At 50.6% G+C, this 14244-nt stretch overlaps 2 protein-coding genes across 5 annotated transcripts in view; one reads left to right on the top strand and one right to left on the bottom strand.

The window, feature by feature from the left end:
• The window catches only part of LOC129491342 (uncharacterized), a 38526-nt gene extending 30575 nt beyond the window's left edge, over positions 1 to 7951 (bottom strand). The window contains exons 1-2 of the mRNA XM_055295528.1: positions 7812 to 7951; positions 7542 to 7723 (exon numbers count right to left, since the gene is read on the bottom strand). Of these exons, the coding sequence (XP_055151503.1) occupies positions 7542 to 7723; positions 7812 to 7951 (322 nt within the window). The remainder of the gene's footprint in view (positions 1 to 7541; positions 7724 to 7811) is intronic.
• A 154-nt stretch (positions 7952 to 8105) lies between these two features.
• The window catches only part of CTDP1 (CTD phosphatase subunit 1), a 67408-nt gene continuing 61269 nt past the window's right edge, over positions 8106 to 14244 (top strand). For 2 of the 4 annotated variants that reach the window (XM_055295772.2, XM_055295750.2), the window contains exon 1: positions 8106 to 8601. In XM_055295772.2, the coding sequence (XP_055151747.1) occupies positions 8288 to 8601 (314 nt within the window). In that variant the 5' untranslated portion in view covers positions 8106 to 8287. The remainder of the gene's footprint in view (positions 8602 to 14244) is intronic. The other 2 variants (XM_055295762.2, XM_055295740.2) reach the window with 1 other exon arrangement.

Genomic DNA, 14244 nt, shown 5'->3' with positions numbered 1-14244 from the left:
GATGCTTTTTTTCTTGACTAACTGCCCTGGCTACAGCCTTCGGTACACAATTAACTAGAAGGGGCAAGAGCGCCACTCTTGTTTTATTCCTGATTTTAGGGGAAGGCCTCCCATCTTCAAGCACTGAGTTTGATGTTAACTACAGGTTTTTGTAGAGGCTGTTTATTAAGCTAAAGAAATTTCCTTCCATTCCTTGTATGTTGAGACTGAAATTTAGCAGACAGCTGAAACACTGACTGAAGTTCAAAGCTCGGAACCTGAACGTGGGCCTGAGTGAGGCAGCTCCCTGAGGGGCAGAACTGTTGCCTTATATGACAGCTGGTGGGTATGGAGGAATGAAAGGAGCCTCCACTCCTTGCTGCCTTCATCTGGCTCCTGACATTTTCCTTCAAATGGCATCAGGACCAGGGGCAAGCTGGGCTCTGTGAAATGCAGGAAGCAGGGAGCTGTGTCCACCCGCCAGCCTGCCCTCACCTCCCCAGAGCCTTGCCTTCTCTGTACTGCACACTTGGGCACGGTGAACCCAGCCCAAGGCATCATTCTCACCTGCCCCTGAAGTCAGACCAGTCTAGCGGCCTGCCCCTTCCTGCCAGTCCTCTCGTAAGGAGGGCAAAAATTAAACATCAAACAAAACATCAACTATATTCTATATTTCCTACATTATTCAGATAAATTGTATTTATCAAAAAAACTGTCCCGTTTTATTTTGACGGCCCTGGAGTGCGGCCCCTTCATCAGCTGAGATCACAAAGATCTCTAATGCAGGCGACAGGAGCAGGGTCTGCAGTCGGCCACCTGGCTTCCAGATGCCAGTCCTGCCCTCTCCGGGCTATGCAGCTGAGCACCCAAACCTCCGAGGCCTCGCTTTCCTCTCTTATCTGTAAGCTGGAAACCGTAGCTACCTCAATGAGTCATGGTGCAGATGAAATGAGACCAGGCTCTGCAATGCACTTGGCACAGCAGCTGGCAAAGTGTCACCCGCCCCCCACGATAAGCACCATCCTTGCCTCTGCAGAGATGCTTAGCAAGGTAAGTGGGTTCTCAGTGTTAAGATTCACAGTGTAACCAACATCTAAAGCTGTTCATGATTTTGGCCTGAACAGGAAGTTAGGAAGAACCCATAAAGAAATCACAAAGGAAAGTAAAAAAACGAAAAAAGAAAGTCATCAAGGGGAGTAAAAACTGGTTAACATTTCATTTTCTTTTCTTTTTTGGCCTAGAGATTACTGACTTTTAGAAACAGGTGTCATAGGCAATGGTCTTTAAAGAGCATCTAAATAGACCTGGAATTTGCTTTTTTAAATGTACTTAATTCCTATTACCTCTGCTTGTCAAGCAATTCTGGTTCACATTATGAAATGAGTACATTCTCAGGTTATTTAGTTCACAAATAGGAATATTTATTCCATTATGCCAAAAATTAAACAGAACTCTGCAAAGTGATCTCTAAAAATAAGTCTGGAAAATAATCATCTAATTCCAGTAGAGGCCTCTCACACTTTTCTTTTTAAATGTTAACTCCAGGCCGGGTGTGGTGGCTCACCCCCGTTATCCCAGCACTTTGGGAGGCCAAGGTGGGTGGATCACTTGAGCCCAGGAGTTTGAGACCAGCCTGGCCAACATGATGAAATCCCATCTCGAATGAAAATACAAAAATTAGGCCGGGCGCGGTGGCTCACACTTGTAATCCCAGCACTTTGGGAGGCCGAGGCGGGTGGATCATGAGGTCAGGAGATCGAGACCACGGTGAAACCCCGTCTCTACTAAAAATACAAAAAATTTAGCCGGGCGTGGTGGCGGGCGCCTGTAGTCCCAGCTACTCGGAGAGGCTGAGGCAGGAGAATGGCGTGAACCCGGGAGGCGGAGCTTGCAGTGAGCCGAGATTGCGCCACTGCACTCCAGCCTGGGCAACAGAGCTAGACTCCGTCTCAAAAAAAAAAAAAAAAGAAAAAAAAGAAAACACAAAAATTAGCTGGGCATGGTGGCAGGCGCCCGTAGTACCAGCTATTCAGGAGGCTGAGGCAGGAGAATTGCTTGAACCCGAGAGATGGGGGTTGCAGTGAGCCGAGATTGCACCACCACACTCCACCCTGGGCAACAGAGCGAGACTCCGTCTCAAAAAAAAAATAATAATAATAATAAATTTTAATTGTGGTTAAAAAATACATAAAATTTACCATATCAACTGTTTTTAAGTGTACACTTTAGTAGCGTTGTTTATTCATATTGCTCTGCAACAGATCCCAGAACTTTTTTTATCTTGCAAAACTAAAACTCTGTACCCATCAAACAACTGCCCACCCTGCCCCCAGCCCTGGTAACTACGGTTTTGTTTTGTTTCTGTAAATTTGACTTTAGGCATCTCACAGAAGGGGAATAAGACAGTATTCCAGAACCAAGATCATGCCACTGCACTCCAGCTTGGCAACAGAGCAAGACTCTCTCTCAAAAGAAAAAAAAAAAAAAAGACAGTATTTGCCCTTTCGCAGCTGGCTTATTTCACTTAGCATAGTTTCTTCAAGGTTCACCCATGTTGTAGCATGAGTCGGAATTTCATTATCTTTTTTTTTTTTTTTTTGGAGATGGAGTCTTGCTCTGTCGCCCAGGCTGGAGTGCAGTGGCGCAATCTCGGCTCAGTGCAAGCTCTGCCTCCCCAGTTCACGCCATTCTCCTGCCTCAGCCTCTGGAGTAGCTGGGACTACAGGCGCCCGCCACCACACCCAGCTAATTCTTTGTATTTTCAGTAGGGATGGGGTTTCACCGTGTTAGCCAAGATGGTCTCGATCTCCTGACCTCATGATCCGCCCACCTCGGCCTCCCAAAGTGCTGGGATTACAGGTGTGAGCCACCACGCCCGGCCTTCATTCCTTTTTAAGGCTCAATAATATCCCATCTCATAGATAGGTCACCTCGCTTGTCTATTCATCTGTTGATTGACGCTATGTTGTTTCTGCCCCTTGGCTACTGTGAACAGTGCAGCTGTGAACATGGGTGTGCAAATGGCTCTTTAGACCTTGCTTTCAATTATTTGGGTAAATACGCACAGGTGGGACTCCTGGATCACATGCTAACTCTGAGAAAAACCTCCATGCTGTTTTCATCATAGCCATCCTAACTCCATGCTGTTTTTCATCATAGCCATCCTAATGAGTATGGAGTGATTATCTCATTGTGACTGTGGTTCGCATTTCTCTAATGGTCAGTGATTTTGAGCATCTTTTCATGTGCCTACTGGTCATTTGTAAATACGAATGTCCCTTGGTATCTGTGGGGGACTAGTTCCAGAACCTCCCATGGACCAAAATCTAAGGATGCTGGGAGTATTTGCATGTAACCTATGCACACCCTCCTGCGTCCTTTAAATCATCACTAGATTACTTGTAATAGCTAATGCAAAGTAAATGCTATGTAAATAGCTGTTATACTATATTGTTTAGAGAACAATGAGAAGGAAAAATCTGTACATGTTCAGAATGGGCGCATTTTTTTAATAAAAATATTTTCAACCCCTGGCTGGTTGCATCCAGGGATGCAAAATCCATGGATAGAGTGCTGACTGTATATCCTCTTCAGAGTAGAGTGCTGACTGTATATCCTCTTTAGAGTACAGTGCTGACTGTATATCCTCTTCAGAATAGAGTGCTGACTGTATATCCTCTTCAGAGTAGAGTGCTGACTGTATGTCCTCTTCAGAGTACAGTGCTGACTATATATCCTCTTCAGAATAGTGTGCTAACTGTATATCCTCTTCAGAGTAGAGTGCTGACTGTATATCCTCTTCAGAGTGCTGACTGTATATCCTCTTCAGAGTGCTGACTGTATAACCTCTTCAGAGTGCTGACTGTATATCCTCTTCAGAGTAGAGTGCTGACTGTATATCCTCCTCAGAGTGCTGACTGTATATCCTCTTCAGAGTAGTGCTAACTGTATATCCTCTTCAGAGAAGTGTCTGTTGAAGTTCCTTGCTCATTTTTAAATGAGGTGACTTGTTTTACTGTTGAGTGGTGGTTCTCTATATATTCCAGATATTAACCCCTTATCAGATACATGATTTGCAGATATTTTCTCACATTCCACAGGTTATCTTTTCCCAGCACAGAAGGGAAAGGCTGATTATGTCCTTCGATGCACAGAAGTTTCTAAGCCTGATGTCATCTTAGTTTTACTTTTGTTGCCCATGTGTTTGGTGTCACATCCAATAAATCACCACTAAATCCAATGTCATAAATTTTTCCCCTGTTTTCTTCTAGAAATTGTATACCTTTATTTCTTGTTTAGTCTTTAATCCACTGAATTAATTTTCACATAAGGTGTCAGATAAGGGTCTTGGGGGCCACATGTTGGCCTGTGAAACAGTTAAAGGGTCCCAAGCATAGTCACATATGTGCAGGTGATGTTCACACACAGATACCCCAGCCCAGGAGATTTCGGACTCCCCAAGGCCATATTCTATTTCTACAACTGCTGTCCTTCGCCTTAACCTTCTTTTGCTCTGGCCTCACTAGCACAGACCCTTGTATGCTAATCAAATGACACAGTTGAGTTTGCAGGAAACATACATCAGTGAGGACAAGTGACCATAGAATCCTTCCAGGTTTCACCAAAACCACCCAAGATGTGGATAAAACTAGAATTCCGGGGAGTGAGATTCCTCCTTTTCCCCTGGGCCACTACGTAAAGGTGACTGCATTACAGTCCCATACCTCTTATGTGTGGCCCCAGTATCCAATTTTTTAAGACAGGGTCTTGCTCTGTTGCTCAGACTGGAGGACAGTGGTGCAATCACAGCTCACTGCAGCCTTGACCTCCTAGGCTCAGTGGATCCTCCCACCTCAGCCTCCTGAGTAGCTGGGACTCCAGACAGGTGCACACCACCACACTCAGCTAATTTTTTGTAGAAATGAGGTCTCACTATGTTGCCCAGGTTGGTCTTGAACTCCCGGGCTCAAGTGATAAACCTGTCTCAGGCTCTCAAAGTGCCGGGATTACCGGCATGAGCCACGGTGCCTGGCCCAAATTCATATTCTAAACATGAAAAGTTTTGTGTACTTCATTTGGCAGGAAAGTCTAACCTGAATTGGCACAAGATGACCCATGATCCTTTTCATCCTGCTTGTATTTTGCTGCAGGAATATCAGTTTGATGACGGTGTTGCCCCAGGCCCCAAGTGGAATATGCACACGTCACTTTCCTAAAATCAGAACAATTCAGAGTTCTGAAATACATGAAACACAGCTGTTTCTAAGATTCTTGACTAAGAGGTTGTGGCTTATGCTATTTTTCCTGACTTTGGCCTCACTTTCTTCCCAATAAATGTTTTAATCTGTTGATAATAATGTTTTTTCTCATGATACTTGTAAGATAGCTGATTTTAACAAAAGGTGGCACACCAATTAAAGACATGGTAACTTTCATTTGCTGTATAGCATCTCTAAATGGAAGACCACACGGCATCTATCCAGGTTGGAGTTGTCATCATCTAGGGATGTCTACATCTGTCTACCTAGATCAGTCTGTCAATTCCATCGAGGTCTGTATTTCAAAGTCCCTAAATAACACACGGTTCTTCCCATTTTACAGAATTATTTTTTCAAACCAAAGTTCACATACTGCTGGTGGGAACAGATTCAAATAGGGAATGCTGATACATACCAACAACCTTTGAGACAAACCTGTTCACACAGTGAGTGTGGAGCCCTTGGCCCCCCTACTTTCTCTCGCAGACCCCGACATCACCCAGGACTTGCGCTGTTGGTAGTGCTCAAAGGAAAATTTTAAAAACATTAAATTTAACAGAGTTTAACTGAGCAAAGAATGATTCAAGAATCAGGGAGCCCCTCAAACCAGAACAGGCTGAGAGAGACTCCAGTGCCGCTGTGTGGCCAAAGACTTACGGACAGAAAAGGGAGTGAGGCACAGAAGGCAGAGGTGAGGCCTGCAAACAGCAGGGTGGCTACAGCTCGCGTCTGGCTTATTGGAACAGAGTTTAAAGTGCTGCTGCCTGTGACTGGTTCAAGAGTAGGTTATAGTGTCCACACATCCAATTAGATGACCGTTCACTACGTATGGAGAAACCTACAGGCTAAACTCACAGTATGTAAGGAGGTGGCTTCAGGCTACATCTGAGTAGTCTGTCCTTACAGTGTGAACCAGGGGTTCGTGGGAATTCTTCTTCATCCAGTGGTCTGTAAATGTCACCCATGATTTAGTTTTGCTACCTGGTTGCTGTTTTTATGGGATTGTGAGAAACTGAAAAACTGTGACTGCTGGTGCCATTTTCCCACAATCCCCATTTTTAAAAAATCCCATAAACACTCTCTCGTGAGCACCACACGTTTTCCCTTGTAGTCTCGGGGCAGGGGCTGGAGAAAGCAGCAGAGACAGTCAAAAACCCACAGCTACAAAAAATGCACTCCTAACAGCAAGTAATGGCGAAGGCTAAAAGGCACTGTCCCCATTCTGGGCCATTCTAATTACCACATTTAAATGGTTTTGAGAAAAGAGAATTTTTATCTGAGGAACGCGAATCCTTTTAATTATTAGGCCAAGAGAGACATTCAAATGAGGCGACAATCGCGCCCTACTACCCCGACCTGTGTTCACCTCTTTAAACTGCTACTGGTGGCAATAGCACCACAAACAGCTATAAATTAACCTAATGACGCCACACTGGACACTACACCCACACTCAATAGCTTAACAACATATAATCAGTCATTAATCAATGTTATTTCTGTAAACCAGTGAGAATCCCTCACAAACAAGTTCCTATTAGTCCACTACCTGGCCCCTTTTTTTGCCTTTAAAATCCACTGCTAACTGCTAATCGGAGTACACATTCAGGACGCCTTGAATTTGTGCTCAAGTGTGGCCCAAATAAACTCTCTACTTAGAGAAACTGTGCCTCCGCTTGTTTTCAGGCCAACAGTTTCCAAAATGTTAGTACTCAGCCATGTCTGAATACTAACAGGAGAAAAGTCACCATATAAAAGTGAGGGGGAAAAGGCAAATACAGGATAATCCCAATTGTACACAAAATTTATATATGTAAGGACAAAGATACATAGTAAAAAAAAGAATCCTGGCAGGTATTAAGGCTGAAAAAATAAAAACAGTCCAGAGCGGCCTGGCTCAGCCCAGCCTCCCGCCTCGGCCTGCTGAGTAGCTGGGACCTCAGCCACCGCGCCCGGCTAGGTATTAATGAATCTATTTCAGAGATAGGGTCTCGCTATGTTGCCCAGGCTGGTCTCCAACTCCCAGGCTCAGGTGATCCGCCCGCCACAGCCTCCCAAAGTGCTGAGACTACAGGCTGGGCCGCCCGCCCGCCAGCTTAATTCACGTAAATTCCAGACAAACGTAGAAACCGGCTCCTTTAGTAAGCCACTCGCGGCTGCTGCTCATCAGGGTTCGCCCGGGGCCACTGAGACCTCGCGCCGGTGCCCACCCTCCCGCTGCGGTCCGATTTTTCTGAACCAACCAGGCGCTTCCGGACGCCTTGCCCCAGGCGGGCCCACCGCCTGCGCGGGCCGAGGGCGGCGCACCTGCCCCTGAGCTTCCGCATCGAAGGTGAGGTCGGAGGAAGAGAAGACCGCAGCACCCAAGCTCCCGCGGCGTGAGGTCCGGGCGGGACACGAGGCGGGGCCACCAGGAGGCCGACAGCCTCAGGTCTCTGGGGCCGCGGCGCGCACGGCGTGCCGGGACCCGGAGTCTCGCGACGTTGCGACTAGCAGTGCGCGATGGGAGTCGAGGAGAGCGGCTCGCGGTGCATGCCGGAACTGGTAGTCTCAGGAGGCTAGGTCTCGGCGCGTGACGGGGTAATGGGACGCAGGCCTGCGTTGAACGCTGGGACTCGTAGTCCCGCCATGCCCTGCCCGCGGTGCACGACGGGATACGTAGTTCCGAGCGCCCCAGGACCGTCACTGGGACTGGGGGACAGCGTCCCGCGTTGCATGCCGCTGCTCCACGGTGCCGGCGCTCCGAGGAAAAGTAGGTAGGGCTCAGGAACGCAGTTCTTCACGGCCGGCGCGCAGGTTTGGTCCCAGGACGGAGCCGGTCCCAGCCCCGCCCGGCGCTCGTGTTTACTCGCGCACGTACGCACGCACGCACGCGGCGCCCTTGCCGTGACGTCACGCACCCTCCAGGAAGTCGGCGCGGGCCAGGCGGCGGGTGGAAGCCGGTACTGAGAGGAGCTGCAGCGTTGCCGCCTGGGTCGTGCCGCCGCGGTGGGCGCTGCGCTCTGAGCGCAGTGCAGGCCCCGTAGCGACCGCCCGCCCGCCCTCTGTCCGCGATGGAGGTGCCGGCCGCGAGTCGCGTTCCCGTCGAGGGCGCCCCGACGGCGGCTGTGGCCGAAGTGCGCTGCCCGGGGCCCACGCCGCTGCGCCTGCTGGAGTGGAGGGTGGCAGCGGGCGCGGCCGTGCGCATCGGCTCGGTGCTGGCCGTTTTCGAGGCCGCCGCCTCCGCGCAGCCCGCCGGGGCCTCTCAGTCCCGTGCAGCCTCCGGGGGCTGCGTGCGCCCCGCGCGGCCGGAACGCAGGCTGAGGTCGGAGCGCGCGGGTGTGGTGCGGGAGCTGTGCGCGCAGCCGGGCGAGATGGTCGCCCCAGGGTGAGTGCGCTGGGCCGGCGGGGGGGGGGGGGCGGGCGGCTCCGGGGAGGGATCCTGGGGGACCGCCCGGGCTGCTGCGTCCGCGGTGGGCAGGGGGCGATAAAGCGGGACGCAGGCACTGCGCTTCTCCCCTAAAACTGTATAGTCACCACCTGTGGTTTTACCAACAGGGAGCATTTTGAGATAAAAGGGAAGGGTCCTGCGTAGCGACACGAAGTTACTGTTTGGGAAAGCGATGGTGTTTGTTTCTTTCTGCAGTGATAGTCCCCGCCCCTTCCTTCAGCTCCACCTTTGTGACTTAGGAAAACTCACGGGTGGCTGTGAGCACAAGAGTCATCAGGCAGGCTCCAGACCTGTTACTGAAATATAAACGTTGGGTGTGTGCACATCTTTAAATTTTTGTAAACTTTGTGAAACGCAGTTGTAAAACCTGGTGCAGTTCTGTTTCGTGGCTAAGGAACGGGCGGAACCCAGGCCTGCAGCGAAGGCAGTGGCCCCGTGGTTGACCACAGTGGGCATTGTCGCAGGCTGCTTGAGGGTGACGTCGGCGTGTGACAGACTCCACAGCTCTCAGTAACTGTGCTCTGACCCCAGAAGGGGATATGTTTCCGTAACACCGAAGTGTCCAGCCATGTCTGAATCTACCCTTGTGTTCTGGGATGGGCGGGCACGTGGGCACGCGTGTGCGCCTGGCTTTGGTAGTTTTGATTGTGAGAACAGAAACTGCAGGGAGAGGTGGACACTCCAGCCTGCAGTGGGCCGGGCGTGAGCCCCCTCTGGGAATGGTGCCGCTCCTTCCGGGGATGCCACCGTCTCCCTCCTCCGCAGCCGCCGCTCCTGTCCCTGTGGCTTGCCCTGACCCTGTGTTTGTTGAGGATCTGTTCTGCATCTGGTTCCGCAGGAGTGAGGACTGGGACAGGAGTCTTCCCATCAGCCCCAGAACGTCCTGGCTCCACTTCGTTTGGAGACGGAGCCTGGGTCCTTGACCCTTGGCACGGGCACTCATTCCTGCCCCATATGTGCTGGTGGGTGGGGCTGGGAGGTTCAGGGCCTTGCCTCCCAGAAAATGCCTGCACGGCTTCCTCAGCGGGCACTGGCCATACCTGGGAGGATTGTGGAGGCAGACCCCAATGCTGGTGCATTCCCTGGACAGAAAACCCCAGGATGGAAGAGCCCTACTGATGTTTCATTCTATTCCTCTGATTGTACAGAAAGGGCCACTTTGGCCTAGACAGGTAACTTGGTTATGTGGCTAGTTAGTATTGAAATTCCGTGTTCAGTCAGGCTAGTGAATGAAACCAACCCAGTACATCAGTCAGCCAGGTCATGAGCTTGATGACAGGTTCCCAGCAGTCAGTAGTGTTTACAGGGAGGTGCTGTTTGAGATCTTGGGGTACCTCACAGGGCCCTTTGAGACACTGAGTGATATCATTTCTCCTCAGATGGAGCGTCTGTGTAGCACCAGATGTTCCTCTGGTTCCAGGAGGCTCGTCTCTCTGCCTCCGGTCCATGGGCGGCAGGTAAATCCCTGCCTTAGAGAAAGCCACAGATGGTGCTGCCTGGAATTTGAGGTGCCTCCTTCCCCATTTCCGTGTACTCCTGTGGGTTTGTGTACAGGGGTTTTATGAGCGTTCTGGGAGTGTGGTGGTGGTGGTGTGACGTCAGCATTTCCGGAGGTGTTCCTGCCCGTGCAGTGGGCGTGGATGCCATATATCCAGGAAGGAGCGACTGGAAACGCTTTAGTCTAAAGCCCTGTGTGCACGTGCCCTGGCAATTCTGGTCGTCTGTTTGGAATCAGGTTCCTGCCTCGCAGTTGCATTAGTTGGCTGAGTTCGGGAGGTGCATTTGCAGCAGGAGTCCATGCTGCTGACGGTCGGCTCCGTGCGGTCCGGATGACGCTGCCCTGGCTCTGGGGGGCTGTCGTTGGGAGCCGGTATGTGTTGGCCTCCCCAGAATGCCTGCTGCACCTTTGTGGGACACAGCTGAAAATTACGAGATTCAGTCACTTGTTGACAGATTTTGTGAACAGGGTGGGTTACAAGTGCGTTTCTCTGGCAGCACCCCTGTGATGGGAGTAGCGCCCTGCAGCGTGGACTTGGGGTGGCTTTGCCGACGTCTCTCCATAGGGAGTTGCAGGTAGAAATCTCCGCAGCTTTTGCTTGAAGCCCAACAGTGAAGGATTTCTCCAGGATGTTGAGTTCCAGCTCAGCAGCTCTTTATACACAGTTTACAGCTGACCCTCGAACAACTTGCTTTGGTCTGCGAGGGCCACCTTTATGTAGATGTTTTTCAGTAAATCGTCTGCTCTCCGCATCCGTGGGTTCCACGCCCGACACTGTTTGCTGGGTGTGGAGCCCAGCCTGTTTATACAGAGGGCTGACTTTCTAGATCCGTGGGTTCTCCAGGCTGACTGCAGGACCTGAGTATCTGCGAATGCGGGATTTTGTATCTGAAGGAGTCCTGCAGCCCATCCCTCGTGAGACTGAGGGACTATCTATGGAAGTCTTTCCGTAATAGATTGTGCCACTTTGTGATGAAGTAGAGAATATTGGGCATAATTCCATCCTGATGTTGGAAGGTGATGGGCGTGAGTTTAGTTCTCATCCCTGTGACGCCTCTGGGACGTCGGTTGGTGAAGAGCATCTCCCTTCCTCCAGAGAGCCTGAGTCACAGTACTTTCACTTAAAAGGTTTTTCCTGTGTTTTTCTTTTTTTCTCTGATTGCTGCTGTGGCTATTTCCAGCAACAGCCCCGCAGTTCTCTTCTGTGGTGTCACACCACTTGGAGGCTGGAAGGTGAAGACATCAGGGAAGAGGAACTGCCTTAAACCGTCAGTGACTCTGCTCACCAGCCCAAGTGTTTGACTTTTACTAAGCAAGTTCCCAGAATTGCACATGGGCTGTTTTAGAATTGACTTATCTTGACCACCTCTAGAAGTTTTCTTGAAGTTCCAGGTTCCTGAGATCTTTCTCTGGGAGAGCAAGCATTTGGTTGAAGTTTGCTTTAAACGTTTGTAGACTGATTATCGTGTATTGACCCTTAGAGTACCCCTTTCAGATTATGCAAATAACACGCACTTGTATAGACAAGCATGGGCAGAATCCACAACTGCTTTTGTGGACGCTCCAACCCTGGCTTCAGCTCATCTGTGTGTGAGGGCAGGGGAGGTGCGGAATCTGCTCCTGGGTTTGTGCTGGAAAGAGTCTCCCCCTTTTAACACGGACCTCCCAGCGCCAATGGAACCCTGTGGCTTTTGGTGAGAGAGAGCAGGTCCTGCCCAGCTGACGGATCAGAAACTCAGGTGTCAGAAACGGGATTTCATGGCGGCTGCCTGAGGAATGCGCAGGTGATCTGACATTGGAATTCTGGCTTGGGTGAAGCCCGTGATGTGGCCACACAGTTTTGGTCCCCCAAGGGCTTATTGGGTGCCTGCGTGCCCTGATGGCTCCTTGGTGAGGGGCCTTTGGAGAAAGTCTTGGGAAATCAGATTTCCCGAGGGTGTTGTTGAGGACATTGCTGACAAGGTGTGGAATACACGGGGAGGACAGCCTGTCTGTCTTGAGGCTTGGTCACTGTGTTCACCCTGCGGGCGTTGTGAATTAGCTTCTGGCCCGGGACGGTTTTGGGACTGGGGGGTGCCTACCCATTACTGTTCCTTTATCTTGATCGTTTCACAGGGCTTATAAAAATACTTATTTTTCAGGAATAACGGGAAGTATCTTTGAAAACATAGCATTAAATCTGCTAAACTGGAGCTTGCAGAGAGCAGACAGTGGCAGCCTGAGTGTGCTGAGCTCAAGCGTCCTCTCGTGTGCCATCACCTTAGTGAAGGTGGCTCTTGACTCCACTGGCCGCCGGCTGCTTGACAGTAACTTGTTTAGCTGAGACTGTGTTTGAGAAACTGAGAGGTGTGGGTGTTGCTTGTACACATGCAGCCAGCACGCTCACAGTGCCGAGGAGCTGAGTGTGCGCTAATCCAGAGCATAGATTAGAACGTCAGTCTAAACAGTTCTTTATAGCACGGAATTTTAACAAAGTAAGAAGAATCCCACGTGGGTATGTGTGAGTGAGCCTTGTGTAGCTTGGTGTTGATTACTGAGGCAGAGCACTGCGGAGAGAGGTAATGGAACCTGTGGCCCCATAAAACCTCCCTCTGTAAATAGCAGGTGTGAGTGAACCTGTGAAAAGCACCAGCACCAGCCAGGCAGGGTGGGTCCGTGCCCTCGTTGCCTGCGTTGTTGTCACCAGCAATATTAATGCTGACCACATCAGTGGTTATTTTTAGACAAAGAACCATTCTGGGAACTTAAAAATACTGCATTTGGATGAAGTTACAATAGTCACTAGATTGTCGTTTTGATCTTTAATAAGATTGTATGTTTTTGTCAGGCTTCATCCTATCTGGCAGAAGTAAGAACCTCCTCACACTATCGGAAAGAAACTGAGGTTCCAAGAAGTTTGGACCTGCCCTGCCCCTTACGGGGTGTGAGGGTCCTGGTGAGGAGGACGGTGCAGGCGCCTCGTGGTCTCTAGTCCTGGTTTTTCTGTGGTGCCCCTTACGGGGTATGAGGGTCCTGGTGAGGAGGCCTGCACTGGAGCAGTTGGCTTTGTCAGTTCACTGGTGGGCCTGCACCGGAGCAGTTGGCTTTTTGTCCTGAGCATACCACCAGGGGGTTAAAGTGTTTTCAGGCTGGAAGCATTTGATACCATGGCTCCCTGGGGTCTGTTGAGGTTCTGAGGCAAGGACCTTCCTTGCAGGTCTGTTTACCCAGCAGAGAGGGCAGTAGAGTCTGAATGGTGTGGTGCACGTGGTGCCACGTGGTTTTGAGGCGTGCTGGGAACTGGTTTTGTTGGATGACTCGCTCTAGACCACAGTGGCAGTGTTGAAGCTTTCCAGCCGCGGTTCTGTGTGGATGTGTGCAGTGTTGGGAATCAGGCTGGGCTGCCCTTGTTCCTTCTTCACATTCCTCAGACGTTGTGCTTTACAGCCGCGTTTTCAGTAACCGCTGCCAGAGCCCCACCTGTGCATGTTCTCCAGAATGGCTGCGTCTGGGCTCTGGGCGACTGAACCAGGTGCAGAGCGTGAGCCACAGCTGACAACTGCACTGCACTGGACTCCAGCCTGGGGCTCCCACCCCTGTGGCTGCACAGGAGACAAGACAACAACACTTGTTCCTTTGAAGCTGTTTGTTTTTTGTTTTGAGATGAAGTTTAACTCTTGTCACCCAGGCTGGAGTGCAGCGGTGCAATCTCAGCTCACTGCAACCTCCACCTCCCGGGTTCAAGCGATTCTCCTGTCTCGGCCTCCTAAGTAGCTGGGATTACAGGCGCCTGCCACCATGCCCAGCTAATTATTGTATTTTTAGTAGAGACAGGGTTTCACCATGTTGGCCAGACTGGTCTCGAACTCCTGACCTCAGGTGATCCACCTGCCTCGGCCTCCTGAAGCGTTGGGATTACAGGCGTGAGGCACCACGCCCAGCTAATTTTTGTATTTTTAGTAGAGGCAGGGTTTCACCATGTTGGCCAGGCTCATCTCGAACTCCTGACCTCAGGTGATCTACCTGCCTCGGCTGCCTACAGTGCTGGGATTACAGGCATGAGCCACTGCGCCCGGCCACACTCGGCTAATTTTTGTATTTTT

This window comes from Symphalangus syndactylus, chromosome 1 (assembly GCF_028878055.3).
Source record: "Symphalangus syndactylus isolate Jambi chromosome 1, NHGRI_mSymSyn1-v2.1_pri, whole genome shotgun sequence".
Lineage (NCBI taxonomy): Eukaryota > Metazoa > Chordata > Mammalia > Primates > Hylobatidae > Symphalangus > Symphalangus syndactylus.
The sequence above is the reverse complement of the archived record's forward strand: the minus strand, read 5'-3'. Positions and strand labels throughout refer to the sequence as shown.